Raw genomic sequence first — 15,948 nt, 5'->3', positions numbered from 1 at the left:
TGACTTTGGCGATGTCATTTACAAAATAGCTTCCAACACTCAACTCAGCAAATTGGATGTAGTCTATCACAGTGCCATCCGTTTTGTCACCAAAGCCCCATATACTACCCACCATTGTGACCTGTACGCTCTCGTTGGCTGGCCCTCACTACTTATTCGTCGCCAAACCCACTGGCTCCAGGTCATCTATAAATCACTTCTAGGCAAATCCCTGCCTTATCTTAGCTCATTGGTCACCATAGCAACACCCACCCGTAGTAGGCGCTCCAGCAGGTACAGTGGGGAGAACAAGTATTTGATACACTGCCGATTTTGCAGGTTTTCCTACTTACAAAGCATGTAGAGGTCTGTAATTTTTATCATAGGTACACTTCAACTGTGAGAGACGGAATCTAAAACAAAAATCCAGAAAATCACATTGTATAATTTTTAAGTAATTAATTTGCATTTTATTGCATGACATAAGTATTTGATCACCTACCAACCAGTAAGAATTCCGGCTCTCACAGACCTGTTAGTTTTTCTTTAAGAAGCCCTCCTGTTCTCCACTCATTACCTGTATTAACTGCACCTGTTTGAACTCGTTACCTGTATAAAAGACACCTGTCCACACACTCAATCAAACAGACTCCAACCTCTCCACAATGGCCAAGACCAGAGAGCTGTGTAAGGACATCAGGGATAAAATCGTAGACCTGCACAAGGCTGGGATGGGCTACAGGACAATCGGCAAGCAGCTTGGTGAGAAGGCAACAACTGTTGGCGCAATTATTAGAAAATGGAAGAAGTTCAAGATGATGGTCTATCACCCTCGGTCTGGGGCTCCATGCAAGATCTCACCTCGTGGGGCATCAATGATCATGAGGAAGGTGAGGGATCAGCCCAGAACTACACGGCAGGACCTGGTCAATGACCTGAAGAGAGCTGGGACCACAGTCTCAAAGAAAACCATTAGTAACACACTACGCCGTCATGGATTAAAATCCTGCAGCGCATGCAAGGTCCCCCTGCTCAAGCCAGCGCATGTCCAGGCCCGTCTGAAGTTTGCCAATGACCATCTGAATGATCCAGAGGAGGAATGGGAGAAGGTCATGTGGTCTGATGAGACAAAAATAGAGCTTTTTGGTCTAAACTCCACTCGCCGTATTTGGAGGAAGAAGAAGGATGAGTACAACCCCAAGAACACCATCCCAACCGTGAAGCATGGAGGTGGAAACATCATTCTTTGGGGATGCTTTTCTGCAAAGGGGACAGGATGACTGCACCGTATTGAGGGGAGGATGGATGGGGCCATGTATCGCTAGATCTTGGCCAACAACCTCCTTCCCTCAGTAAGAGCATTGAAGATTGGTCGTGGCTAGGTCTTCCAGCATGACAACGACCGGAAACATACAGCCAGGGCAACTAAGGAGTGGCTCCATAAGAAGCATCTCAAGGTCCTGGAGTGGCCTAGCCAGTCTCCAGACCTGAACCCAATAGAACATCTTTGGAGAGAGCTGAAAGTCCGTATTGCCCAGCGACAGCCCCGAAACCTGAAGGATCTGGAGAAGGTCTGTATGGAGGAGTGAGCCAAAATCCCTGCTGCAGTGTGTGCAAACCTGGTCAAGACCTACAGGAAACGTATGATCTCTGTAATTGCAAACAAAGGTTTCTGTACCAAATATTAAGTTCTGCTTTTCTGATGTATCAAATACTTATGTCATACAATAAAATGCAAATTAATTACTTAAAAATCATACAATGTGATTTTCTGGATTTTTGTTTTAGATTCCGTCTCTCACAGTTGAAGTATACCTATGATAAAAATTACAGACCTCTACATGCTTTGTAAGTAGGAAAACCTGCAAAATCGGCAGTGTATCAAATACTTGTTCTCCCCACTGTATATCTCACTGGTCATCCCCAAAGCCAACACCTCCTTTGGCCACCATTCCTTCCAGTTCTCTGCTGCAAATGACTGGAACGAACTACAAAAATCTCTGAAGTTGGAGACACTTATCTCCCTCATTAACTTTAAGCATCAGTTGTCAGAGCAGCTTACCGATCACTGCACCTGTACACAGCCCAACTGTAATTAGCCCACCCAACTACCTCATCCCCATATTGTTATTTACATTGTTATTTATTTTGCTCATTTGCACCCCAGTATCTCTATTTGCACATCATCTTCTGCACATCTATCACTCCAGTGTTAATACTAAATTGTAATTATTTTGCACTATGGCCTATTATTGCCTTACCTCCATAACTTACTACATTTGCACACACTGTATATAGATTTTCTATTTTCTATTGTGTTATTGACTGTACGTTTTTGTTTATTCCATATGTAACTCTGTGTTGTTTTTATCGCACTGCTTTGCTTTATCTTGGCCAGGTGGCAGTTGTAAATGAGAACTTGTTCTCAACTGGCTTACCTGGTTAAATAAAGTAAAAATAAAAAAAAATATATGGTTTGAGTTGCCACAGAGAAAAAAAACGGATGGATTATCAGCACAAACAAATTCCTTTCACTGTTTAAATGCACACGTTTAAAGGTGTACTTCGGGATTTTTGCAATGAGGCCCTTTATCTACTTCCCCAGAGTCAGATGAGCTTGTGGATACCATTGTTATGTCTCTGCGTGCAGTCTAAAGGAATTTGCTAACTAGCGCTAGCACAATTGCTAACTAGGGTTAGTGCAATGACTGGAAGTCTATGGGTATCTGCTAGCATGCTATTGGCAGCCATTTAAAATGTCTACATATTTTGGCATTACAGTATTAGGAATTAGTGGCTTTAAAACGTATACTCTACTGTAATCCATGGAAAAACAGATGGGGGAGGTTTTGTTTGCGTCTTAGGTTCCCACTTAGCCTCTTATAACAACCAGAGATGGGAATCACTATATAAATGGGAAACACTTCATTTGGGTAGTCTATCAGTAATATGTCAACAACAGTCTGTTGACTGGCAACAGGACATTCAACAAATCAGCCATAATAAATTAGTTATTTACCCGTTGTTACTTGTTCAACACCCTTCTATCAAACTAGGCCCTGGCAGAGCCTTTTATTTAGAATATACAGTGCATTCGGAAAGTATTCAGACCCCTTGACTTTTAACACATTTTGTTACGTTATGGCCTTATTCTAAAATGGATTAAATAGTTTTTTCCCCTCATCAATCTACACAAAATACCCCATAATAACAAAGCAAAAAGCGTATTTAAAAAAAATTATAGCACATTTATTAAAAATAGAAAATTGTAATAAGTACATAAGTATTCAGACTCTTTACTCAGTACTTTGTTGAAGCACCTTTGGCAGCGATTACAGCCTTGTCTTCTTGGGTATGACGCTACAAGCTTGGAACACCTGTATTTAGGTAGTTTCTCTCATTCTTCTCTGCAGATCCTTGGCTGTATGCTTAGGGTCGTTTTCGGTGGACCTTCGCCCCAGTCTGAGGTCATGAGCGCTCTGGAGCAGGTTTTCTCCGTTCATCTTTCCCTCGATCCTGACTAGTCTCCCAGTCCCTGCCGCTGGAAAACATCTGCACAGCATGATGCTGCCACCACCATGCTTCACCGTAGGGAAGGTGCCAGGTTTCCCCAGACGTGACGCTTGGCATTCAGGCCAAAGAGTTCAATCTTGGTTTCATCAGACCAGATAATCTTGTTTCTCATGGTCTGAGAGTCCTTTAGGTGCCTTTTGGCAAACTCCAAGTGGGCTGTCATGTGCCTTTTACTGAGGAGTGGCCTCCGTCTGGCCACTCTACCATAAAGGCATGATTGGTGGAGTGCTGCAGAGATGGTTGTCCTTCTGGTAGGTTCTCCCATCTCCACAGAGGAACTTTGGGGCTCTGTCAAAGTGACCATCGGGTTTTTGGTCACCTCCCTGACCAAGGCCCTTCTCCCCCGATTGCTCAGTTTGGCCGGGCGGCCAGCTCTAAGAAGAGTCTTGGTGGATCCAAACTTCTTCCATTTAAGAATGACGGAGGCCACTGTGTTCTTGGAGACCTTCAATGCTGCAGAAATATTTTGGTACCCTTCCCCAGATCCTGTGGCGGAGCTCTACGGACAATTCCTTCGACCTCATGGCTTGGTTTTTGCTCTGTCATGCACTGTCAACTGTGGGACCTTATATAGACAGGTGTGTGCCTTTCCAAATCATGACCAATCAATTGAATTTACCACAGGTGGACTCCAATGAAGTTGTAGAAACATCTCAAGGATGGTCAATGGAAACAGGATGCACCTGAGCTCAATTTCGAGTCTCATAGCAAAGGGTCTGAATACTTAAGTAAATGAGTTATATCTGTTTATTTTGTGTTTAATAAATGTGCAAACATTTCTAAAAACCTGTTTTCGCTTTGTCATTATGGGGTATTGTGTGTAGATTGATGAGGAACATTTTTATTTAATCAATTTTAGAATTAGACTGTAACGTAACAAAATGTGGAAGAAGGGGTCTGAATACTTTCCGAATGAACTGTATACTGTTCTGGACCATGGCCACTAAGCTAAGTTACTGTTGAAGAAAGGTCATTCTTAGAGGTCACACCAGAGAGAAAGGAAGTGGGGCAAAGCCCGTTACAACATTATATCAAAGATATCTGGTGTAGGTGTGTGGTAGATAATGTATCTTGATATGGAGTCTGTCTCACAGTGCTACTGTTGTCTCCTGTGTCTTTTAGAATCTGAGAGTCCTCTACTGTTTAACGTTTTTCAGTCTGAGTCAGACAAACTCATGTTTCTCTCTCTCTCGCTCTCTCATGCTGTCTCTCGCTCTGTCTCTCTCTCTCTATAACATAATTGGATATGATCCTCTCTCTATAACATCATTGGATATGATCCTCTCTCTCTCTATAACATAGTTAGATGTGATCTTGCGTAGTTGTGAAATCAGAACTGGCATAGGATACAAACGTACTATTAGAACCAATGATATTTCCATGGAATTTCACAGTGCTCAGTTCAGCACGGTAACAAATAAGACTGTAATATTGTGTGTTTCTGTATGTCCTGGTTAAGCTTTACAATGAGGAAGTGCTGGATCTGTTTGACTCTACACGGGACCTGGAGGCTCGGACGCAGAAATCCCACATAAAAATCCACGAGGACGCTAATGGCGGAATTTACACAGTGGGGGTGACCACACGGACGGTAGCCTCCGAGGCAGAGGTACGTGCGTGTGATACACTGTATGTGTTGGGATGTGTAGTCTGGGGGTCCAGAAGAAATGTGTATGGCTGTGTATATACAATGTAGGACTGTAAAATGATCTTTACGCGGTGACGGCACACATGTCCAATCTACTCTGTCTCCTCACCCAGATGATGCAGTGTCTGAAGCTGGGTGCTCTGTGTCGTACCACCGCCAGCACCCAGATGAACGTCCAGAGCTCCCGCTCTCATGCCATCTTCACCATCCACCTGTGCCAAGTCAGAGTCTGTGCATCTGACAAGGTACGTACAAGAGCAGCTTGTTCATTAGCCTGAGGGCCCTTTCTGCTCTCTTTCCAACTCCTTTCTTATTCCGTATCTACCCTTTTGTTACTGTGAGGTGACTCCTGTCATGTGTTATGACACTGTTATGAAATGTTATGACAGTGACTGGAGTTACTCCTAACCTTGACATGTTACAGAAATTATATAGCCACTCAATCGCTATCATGTTATGCTAGGTTAATGTTAATAACATATATAGAAAGTGCTTTTATAATGGTACTGACGTAGTATGTTTATGGTACTGACATTCTATGTTTATGGTACTGACATTCTAAGTTATGTTACATTAATGGCATGGACAGTGCTTTTGACTTGTGGTACTGACATTCTATGTTTATGGTACTGACATTCTATGTTTATGGTACTGACATACTATGTTTATGGTACTGACATACTATGTTTATGGTACTGACATACTATGTTTATGGTACTGACATTCTATGTTTATGGTACATTAATGGCATGGACAGTGCTTTTGACACTGAAACAAAGGCATCCATCTTGGTGTTATTTACATGGACATTTTTATCCAGAGTGACTTACATAAGCAATTAGGATTAAGTGCCTTGCTCAAGGGCACATTGACATATTTTTCACCTAGTCGTCTCTGGGATTCGAACTAGCAAACTTTTGGTTACTTAACCACTAGGCTACCTGCCGTCCATTATTTCTACCTCACAGAAAGACAACAACGAGTGGGACAACAGGATTGCTAACGGCAACTCAGAGATGGAAGAGTATGAGACATTGACGGCCAAGTTTCACTTTGTGGACCTGGCCGGTTCTGAAAGGCTGAAGAGAACCGGTGCTACAGGAGACCGAGCTAAGGAGGGAATCTCCATCAACTGTGGACTGGTGAGAGTTTGGCTGTGTCTGTGTTTTTTTCTCTCGCAATTAAAAAAAAAAAATATATATATATATACAGTGGGGAGAACAAGTATTTGATACACTGCCGATTTTGCAGGTTTTCCTACTTACAAAGCATGTAGAGGTCTGTAATTTTTATCATAGGTACACTTCAACTGTGAGAGACGGAATCTAAAACAAAAATCCAGAAAATCACATTGTATGATTTTTAAGTAATTAATTTGCATTTTATTGCATGACATAAGTATTTGATACATCAGAAAAGCAGAACTTAATATTTGGTACAGAAACCTTTGTTTGCAATTACAGAGATCATACGTTTCCTGTAGGTCTTGACCAGGTTTGCACACACTGCAGCAGGGATTTTGGCCCACTCCTCCATACAGACCTTCTCCAGATCCTTCAGGTTTCGGGGCTGTCGCTGGGCAATACGGATTTCAGCTCCCTCCAAAGATGTTCTATTGGGTTCAGGTCTGGAGACTGGCTAGGCCACTCCAGGACCTTGAGATGCTTCTTACGGAGCCACTCCTTAGTTGCCCTGGCTGTGTGTTTCGGGTCGTTGTCATGCTGGAAGACCCAGCCACGACCCATCTGCAATGCTCTTACTGAGGGAAGGAGGTTGTTGGCCAAGATCTCGCGATACATGGCCCCATCCATCCTCCCCTGAATACGGTGCAGTCGTCCTGTCCCCTTTGCAGAAAAGCATCCCCAAAGAATGATGTTTCCACCTCCATGCTTCACGGTTGGGATGGTGTTCTTGGGGTTGTACTCATCCTTCTTCTTCCTCCAAACACGGCGAGTGGAGTTTAGACAAAAAAGCTCTATTTTTGTCTCATCAGACCACATGACCTTCTCCCATTCCTCCTCTGGATCATCCAGATGGTCATTGGCAAACTTCAGACGGGCCTGGACATGCGCTGGCTTGAGCAGGGGGACCTTGCGTGCACTGCAGGATTTTAATCCATGACGGCGTAGTGTGTTACTAATGGTTTTCTTTGAGACTGTGGTCCCAGCTCTCTTCAGGTCATTGACCAGGTCCTGCCGTGTAGTTCTGGGCTGATCCCTCACCTTCCTCATGATCATTGATGCCCCACGAGGTGATATCTTGCATGGAGCCCCAGACCGAGGGTGATTGACCGTCATCTTGAACTTCTTCCATTTTCTAATAATTGCGCCAACAGTTGTTGCCTTCTCACCAAGTTGCTTGCCTATTGTCCTGTAGCCCATCCCAGCCTTGTGCAGGTCTACAATTGTATCCCTTATGTCCTTACACAGCTCTCTGGTCTTGGCCATTGTGGAGAGGTTGGAGTCTGTTTGATTGAGTGTGTGGACAGGTGTCTTTTATACAGGTAACGAGTTCAAACAGGTGCAGTTAATACAGGTAATGAGTGGAGAACAGGAGGGCTTCTTAAATAAAAACTAACAGGTCTGTGAGAGCCGGAATTCTTACTGGTTGGTAGGTGATCAAATACTTATGTCATGCAATAAAATGCAAATTAATTACTTAAAAATCATACAATGTGATTTTCTGGATTTTTGTTTTAGATTCCGTCTCTCACAGTTGTAGCGTACCTATGATAAAAATTACAGACCTCTACATGCTTTGTAAGTAGGAAAACCTGCAAAATCGACAGTGTATCAAATACTTGTTCTCCCCACTGTATATACACACATACATACATATATACATTTACATTTTAGTCATTTAGCAGACGCTCTTATCCAGAGCGACTTACATATATACATACATCCATACACACACGCACACATATCCTTTTTTAAATTATATTTCCCTTCATTACTTTCCAACCCCACCACCCCTTCCCCAATTGGAGTAAACTAGTGAACAACAACACTTAGGCCTCTACTTCCAGCCCATACATACTATATACATTTTATGGACACAGTCAAATTCTACAATAATTATAGTTTGTTTGTTTTTACTCCTGAACTTCCTCCGATCATTTTCATGATGTCCATCTGGTTTGCTTCTATATGCCATATTTTTCTAACTGTGCTCTTTCACAAAAGCTCTCAACCTATAACCTATATACTTATTATGGACACAGTATGCTTTACATTAGTTATCTTGTTGTTATTAGTTGTTGTTATTAGTCCCATCCTTCAGCTCCATTCAAAACCTCCCATCTATCTCTTAACACCATCCATATTGGATTTCTATTTGCCATATATTTTTCAACTGTACTGTGATGTTTTACAAAAGTTCTGAACCTTCCTTATTTCTTAACCTTAAAGTGCCACCTAGTGGTTAAAATCAGTACCTTGCAAATACTGTGTGAAGTCGTGACAGCCCAGCATGAACACATTTTACATTTACATTTTAGTCATTTAGCAGACGTTCTTATCCAGAGCGACTTACAGTTAGTGAGTGCATACATTTTTCATACTGGCCCCCCGTGGGAAACGAACCCACAACCCTGGCGTTGCAAGCGCCATGCTCTGCCAACTGAGCTACAGGGGACTATAGACTCCTCGAATGAGAATCTTTCTGAAAATACCCTTCAATATCTGTTTTTCTGAGTTGTGTTTCTTGGTCATTTCCTCCAAACTGCAGCTTGCTCTGGGGAATGTAATCAGTGCTTTGGGAGACAGGAGCAAGCGATCCACACATGTGCCCTACAGAGACTCCAAACTCACCCGGCTCCTACAGGACTCTCTGGGTGGAAACAGGTCTGTTTGCCATTGGTCAGACCTTTCTCCCTCTCTCTATAAGGGTTGTTGTCATAGTAATCTGGTATGATGTGCATGTCAAACTAAATGCATTTTGTCAATCGATACAAATTGTACATAAGTCAGCTTTGAGGTGTGGGTTTGTTTCTTGTTCTGCCCACATGTCGTTGGCTTGCCAAGGCAAAGCTGTTATGTTGTTGAATGCATAAAGTCTGGAACCCATGTTAATTTGAACTCTCCCATTACCCTCAGCCAAACGATGATGATAGCCTGCATCAGTCCGTCTGACCGGGACTTCATGGAGACCCTGAACGCGTTGAAGTACGCGAACAGAGCCAGGAACATTAAGAACAAGGTGATGGTGAACCAGGACAAGGCCTCCCAGCAGATCTCTGCTCTCAGGACAGAAATCGCCAGGCTACAGATGGAACTGATGGAGTATAGGACGGTAAGAGAAAGGGAGGTCGGGAGGGAGGGAGGGAGGGGACAGCAGGTTGGGAAGGGCATAGTTAAGAGTTGAAGAAAGGGTCAAATATTGTGACACGGCGGGAGAGAGGCTGGGAGAGAGAAATAGAGAGATGGGGAGGGGGGGTATGGATAGAGCAGAGTGAGAAAGTCAATAAGATGAAAATAACTGGATAAAAAAAGAAAACGGGTATATGAGTATATGGAAATTAGGTATGACCGTCCGATAATCATTTCCCCTTGGTGAATTATAACTCACTATCTAAACCCATTTTCCTCTGGTAGGGTAAGCGTATGGTGGGAGAGGACGGTATGGAGAGCATCAACGACATGGTCCATGAGAACACCATGCTGCAGACAGAGAACAGTAACCTGAGGATCAGGGTCAAAGCCATGCAGGAGACCATCGACGCCCAGAGGGCCAGACTCACACGGTACCTCAGTGACCAGGCCAACCAGGTCCTCGCCAGGGCAGGTGAGTGGGGTGTGATGTGCGTGTTTTCGTATGTGTCGATATGTCTGTGCCAATCCCCTCACGTCTTAAACAGTTCATAAGTGTGTGTGTTAAGTGTGTTTCCTAAAGTTTTCATGTTTTGGTTATTCAGGTGAGGGCAGTGAAGAGATTGGGAACATGATCCAGAGCTATATCAAAGAGATAGAGGACCTCAGGTAAATAAATGTCTCCCCTATATTAAGATTAATACTTTTTATTTGTCATTTGAATTTGTTACATTTGCAAACTGAACATTTTTACTGTTACCCCCCTCCTCCCCCTAGGGCCAAACTCCTGGAAAGTGAGTCTATGAATGAGAACCTGCGTAAGAACCTGTCGCGTGCCTCCTCACGCCAGTCCTTCTACCCCGGAACCTTCTCCCCTGCCCTACTGGCCCCCGAGAAGGAGGCCTCCGACATCATCGAGATGGCCAAGAAAGATCTGGAGAAACTCAAGAAGAAGGAGAGGAAGAAGAAGAAGAGGTAAAGAGAGAGGGGGATGGTGGTTATAGAAGCAAATTATTCATGTTTTCTTGTTTTGGAAAAAACTAACTCCAGCACACTGGCAATTCTTGTACACCGTATATCCTCAATGTGTTGCCGTGGTGAGTAACAGTTTGTGATCCCCATGTTTCTCTCTATGACTTCTCTTCCTTCCATTTCTCTGTACTCCCTGATTTCATTCCTTCCTTCGTTCCTTCCTTGTCATCTCTCCCCTGTCCTCTCCCCTGTGACCTTTGACCCTTACCTTTCCCTGAAGGCTCCAGCAGCTGCTGGAAGAGAGAGAGAGGGAGGAGCTGGTAGAGGAGGAGGAGGAGGATGGCAGGTTTGTCACAGGTTCCCCCTTCCCTTTACCACATTTCCATTCCTCGCTTCTTCTAAACCGCCATTTTGTTTTGTTTAGCAGGCAGTTGCCACACCAGAAGGAAAACCTGAGCTCAGTTCTTTCTGTGCTCACTTGTTTCTTTCAGTTTGTTCACCCCGACTGGCTGATATGATGGAAACAAAGCTATTGGTTCTGTTTTCATGCACCACCAATGGCCTTATCTCTGGGGGGTTTTAACACCCTTTATTTTGGAAGATATTTTAAAAAACAGGTTCATTTACAGATAATTACTGTACTGACTTTTTTTGTGCTGCACTGCATATTCTGTCATGCTAGTTTGCTTTTGGTTGTCTTTTTTCCCCTCTAGAAAATAAATACTATTGAACCTTTGGTCTGCTTTGTTCAATGTTGTCTCGCCCTGCCTCTCTGTTGTCCCCGACTAGTGTCGTCAAGGAAGAAGTCCCCGACAACGACCAAGACCAGGGGACGGAAAAAGAGCTGACTGAGCAGTCCAATGACGAGCCTGAGATGGTATATTTGACAACCTATTAGTCCAATGGTATCTCAGGATTAAAAGAGAAGTGCTTTTTTCTGACACTGGATCATTTTCTATTCTGTTTTTGTTTGTGACCTCAGGAGGGGAGTGACCATGAGGAAGGGGAGGAAGAGGAGGAGGAGGAGGAAGAGGAGGAGATGGATGTGGAGGAGAGCTCTGATGATTCAGACTCTGAGTCAGATGAGAAAGGTAAAATGGCCGTATAGAAGGGGCATGGCTCTCCATGTTTGAGTCAGTGAGTACGGTTACATGCATACAATAATACGATTATTGTGGATAGTCAGATTAATATAATAGTTCGTTTTAAAACGTTTACATGCTTTGCAATAACTATTTCCCTAATAACCCTGTTTCCATGGACACATCTGAAATCAGGCTACCTGATGGGACTTAAATACAGTGCATTCGGAAAGTATTCAGACCCCTTTACTTTTTCCACATTTTGTTACGTTACAGCCTTATTCTAAAATGGATTAAATAAAACATTTTCCTCATCATTCTACACACAATACCCCATAATTACAAAGCGAAAACAGGTTTTTAGATTTTGTTGTTAAAAATAACAACGGAAATACCTTATTTACATAAATATTCAGACCCTTTGCTATGAGACTCGAAATTGAGCTCAGGTGCATCCTGTTTACATTTTATTTATTTATTATTTAACCTTTATTTAACTAGTCAAGTCAGTTAATAACAAATTCTTATTTACAATGACGATCTACCCCGGCCAAACTTTACGATGCTGGGCCAATCATCCTTGAGATGTTTCTACAACTTGATTGGAGTTCACCTGTGGTAAATTCAATTGATTGGACATGATTTGGAAAGGCACACACCTGTCTAAATAAGGTCCCACAGTTGACAGTGCATGACAGAGCAAAAACCAAGCCATGAGGTCGAAGGAATTTTCCGTAGAGTTCCGAGACAGGATTGTGTCGAGGCACAGATCTGGGGAAGGGTACCAAAACATTTCTGCAGCATTGAAGGGCCCCAAGAACACAGTGGCCTCCATCATTCTTAAATGGAAGAAGACTCTTCCTAGAGCTGGCCACCCAGCCAAACTGAGCAATTGGGGGAGAAGGGCCTTTGTCAGGGAGGTGACCAAGAACCCAATGGTCACTCTGACAGAGCTCCAGAGTTCCTCTGTGCAGATGGGAGAACATTTCAGAAGGACAACCATCTCTGCAGCACTCCACCAATCAGGCCTCTATGGTAGATTGGCCAGACGGAAGCCACTCCTCAGTAAAAGGAACATGACAGACCTCTTGGAGTTTGTCAAAAGGTGTCTAAAGGACTCTGACCATGAGAAACAAGATTCTCTGGTCTGATGAAACCAAGATTGAACTCTTTGGCCTGAATGCCAAGCGTCACGTCTGGAGGAAACCTGGCACCATCCCTACAGTGAAGCATGGTGGTGGCAGCATCATGCTGTGGTGAAATTTTTCAGCAGCAGGGACTGGGAGACTAGTCAGGATCAAGGGAAAGATGAACGGTGCAAAGTACAGAGAGATCCTTGATGAAAACCTGCTCCAGAGCGCTCAGGACCTCAGACTGGGGCGAAGGTTCACCTTCCAACAGGACAACAACTCTAAGCACACAGCCAAGACAACGCAGGAGTGGCTTTAGGACAAGTCTCTGAATGTCCTTGAGTGGCCCGGCCAGAGCCCGGAATCAATCGAACATCTCTGGAGAGACCTGAAAATACGCTCCCCATCCAACCTGACAGAGCTTGAGAGGATCTGTTTTTGAGAGGATCTGTTTTTTTTGCTTTGTCATTATGAGGTATTGTGTGTAGCTTGATGAGGGGGAGAAATACAATTTAATCAATTTTAGAATAAGGTTGTAACGAAAAGTCATGCACTGTAAATGCAGAAAATCATAATAAACGTTCTACCACGTTATTTTTGCGAAGCCTATTTGATTCTGAGTTCGGACATATAAAGTTTGTATGTGAACTATTTCTAAGATGCATACTTTTAAGTTTTTCTGAACTCACTTCACTTGCGCATAAGAGGGAGGCTTGCGTTACCGGTGCTGTCACATGAGCAGATCAAATACACTGCTTGAATGCCGATTTAAGCTGTTTACAGGAATTAATCATTAGAAAGATTGCTCAGAAAACCAGGTGCGTTAATCAGCGGATGCTTACTTTGATTTTTTTACTTACGCCGATTAAGATAAGCAAAGTAAGGCGTTTACATGACTAATGCCATACTCCGTCTACTGCCATAATCAGTTTAACATTGATTTATTAGTGTGCATGTAAATGCACTCATTGATTTGTGGTAAGACAAAAACATTTGGAGTGTTATCTATTTTAGAGACTCCCTGTAGCATCAAGTAACTAACATGCTTGCAAAATGAGACATTGTTTTTGGTAGAGAATGTGTTTCATTAACTTACCTGGTTGAATAAAGGCAATATGTTTTATTTTAAAGTGAGTGTAACACAGCTAAAGTATATTTCACCATGTTTAATATACTTCAGCCAGCGAACTATCAGGCAGACCTGGCCAACATCACTGTGTGAGATCTACTGAATATGTCTGTCAATGTGAAACCCATGTGAATATACTTCACCCACCAGAGAACTTCCAGGCGGACCTGGCCAACATCACGTGTGAGATCGCCATCAAGCAGAAGCTGATAGATGAACTGGAGAACAGCCAGCGCCGTCTGCACACGCTCAAGCAGCAGTACGAACAGAAACTGATGATGCTGCAGAGTAAGATCAGAGACACGCAGCTGGAGAGAGACCGGGTGCTGCACAACATGGGTACGTGTCGTCACGGTACCAACTGGAACGTGTGACTGCTGCAGAGCTATGGGAGATGGTTAAGGCCGTCACTGGCTACAGTTGACACTGTGAAGATGTTTTAGTTTTATTTTGCTATGGTTCTTTAGAACCAGTAACACGAAGGCTATTGAACGGATGATTCCATCTGTTGATTTTAAAGCAGGGGTGGCCAACCCTCCACTGGAGAGCTGGATTGTATTTATCCCTACTCTAACACACCTGATTCAGCTTATCACTTGAGGTCCTGGGGCCTCATTTATCAACCGTGCGTGCATTTCTTTAAACATTCTGGCATACGTGGAGATTCTAGGATTTGCATGCGAAAGTTGGATAAATCACAATAATTTGTGGCGCACGCAAATCCTAGAATCTCCACGTACGCCAGAATTTAGTAAGAAACATATATGCATGTTTTCATTGATAAACAGAGCCATATTATATTTGTGCGGTAGTGAACAGTCCCGCCTGGAAAACGCCCTCCATTTACCTTTTATTTGGAGATGATTTATGATGTATGATTTGGACATGTTGGAACTGGGCCATGACAGTTTATAAAAGAAAGGGAACTGGGCCATGACAGTTTATAAAAGAAAGCGCAATGTCAAATTTGATCACATTTCTGTAGAGGTGTGGGCAGAATGTTGCAGTGACTTCTCCAAACAAAAGATCCATGGCGCCTAGCGAGTGACAAACACTGGTCGCGCATTCTGCAAGATTGATTGTCCTTTTGAACAATTTAAAAGTAAATGTTACAGCCCACTCTTCTATGCAAAAGACACATTGTTTTTCATGATATTGTTTATCAATGCATGATTGTGTTTCCATCTCCTGCCTTGGTATAGGCTCTGAAATGAAATGGGCTATGATGTCACGCATCTAATCCTATCGCACAGCAAATGTAGCCATACTGTCTCATACTGTCAAGGCTTCCCGTTTGTTTACTTTCCAGCATGCTTGGCTATTGAATGAGAGATTTGATAAATGGTAGCCTAATATTTGTTGTGTAGCGTGAATAATTTAAATCAGTTCTGTCAGAAAAGGAGAGACGTCCTGCGATATGATTATGATTTAGGCCTATATAATAAAAGTAAAATAAACACATTAGACGACATGCTGCTATGCAATCGCCTTGCCAACGGCAAATGCATCTGTTTTATCATTAGGTCTACGTTTTAATGTTTTCAGTAGCCTACCATTATTATAATTCCCGTGCATCATATACCTCCCATTTCCCTCAAACGAACAGTAAGCATTTTTGCTTGCAATACAGTTGGATCAACCTTCTAGAAGTTGTGCACACGGATGGTTTGAGATTTGCGTAGAGATACGCACACTTTTCTGCCAAGTTCAAAATGTATAACTACCAACATTTGCAGGAAAACTGGTGCACGCAAGATTTTGAGTATATTTGCAAGCACCTTTGATAAATGAGGCCCCTGGTGAGCAACTGACTAATAGAATCAGGTGTGAAGGGTTACAGCAGGGCTGGAGCGTTCGTTGGGTCTAAAAATGACCCTTTTTTCTCTTTGCCCCCCTCCCCCTCCCCCCTCAGGCTCAGTGGAGACGTGCAGCGACGATAAGGCTAAGAAGATCAAGCAGGAGTACGAGAAGAAGCTGAGCGTCATGAACAGGGAACTACAGAAGTTACAGTCAGCCCAGAAGGAACACGCACGCCTTCTCAAGAACCAATCCAAGTACGAGACACAGCTGAAGAAGCTTCAAATGGATGTCACGGAGATGAAGAAGACAAAGGTAGAAAGAAGAC

The 15,948-nt window shown here is 43.1% G+C and overlaps 1 protein-coding gene across 1 annotated transcript in view; it reads left to right on the top strand.

The window, feature by feature from the left end:
- kif21a (kinesin family member 21A) overlaps nucleotides 1–15,948 on the top strand; it is a 59,524-nt gene that overhangs the window by 28,297 nt on the left and 15,279 nt on the right. The window contains exons 4-15 of the mRNA XM_084169339.1: nucleotides 5,012–5,161; nucleotides 5,314–5,445; nucleotides 6,169–6,342; nucleotides 8,930–9,045; nucleotides 9,298–9,493; nucleotides 9,796–9,985; nucleotides 10,116–10,179; nucleotides 10,288–10,485; nucleotides 11,272–11,359; nucleotides 11,465–11,573; nucleotides 13,974–14,162; nucleotides 15,736–15,935. Of these exons, the coding sequence (XP_084025465.1) occupies nucleotides 5,012–5,161; nucleotides 5,314–5,445; nucleotides 6,169–6,342; nucleotides 8,930–9,045; nucleotides 9,298–9,493; nucleotides 9,796–9,985; nucleotides 10,116–10,179; nucleotides 10,288–10,485; nucleotides 11,272–11,359; nucleotides 11,465–11,573; nucleotides 13,974–14,162; nucleotides 15,736–15,935 (1,806 nt within the window). The remainder of the gene's footprint in view (nucleotides 1–5,011; nucleotides 5,162–5,313; nucleotides 5,446–6,168; nucleotides 6,343–8,929; nucleotides 9,046–9,297; nucleotides 9,494–9,795; nucleotides 9,986–10,115; nucleotides 10,180–10,287; nucleotides 10,486–11,271; nucleotides 11,360–11,464; nucleotides 11,574–13,973; nucleotides 14,163–15,735; nucleotides 15,936–15,948) is intronic.

This window comes from Coregonus lavaretus, assembly GCF_964263955.1.
Source record: "Coregonus lavaretus genome assembly, chromosome: 9".
NCBI classification, from domain to species: Eukaryota; Metazoa; Chordata; class Actinopteri; order Salmoniformes; family Salmonidae; genus Coregonus; species Coregonus lavaretus.
This window is presented reverse-complemented; position numbering and strand designations above follow the sequence as displayed.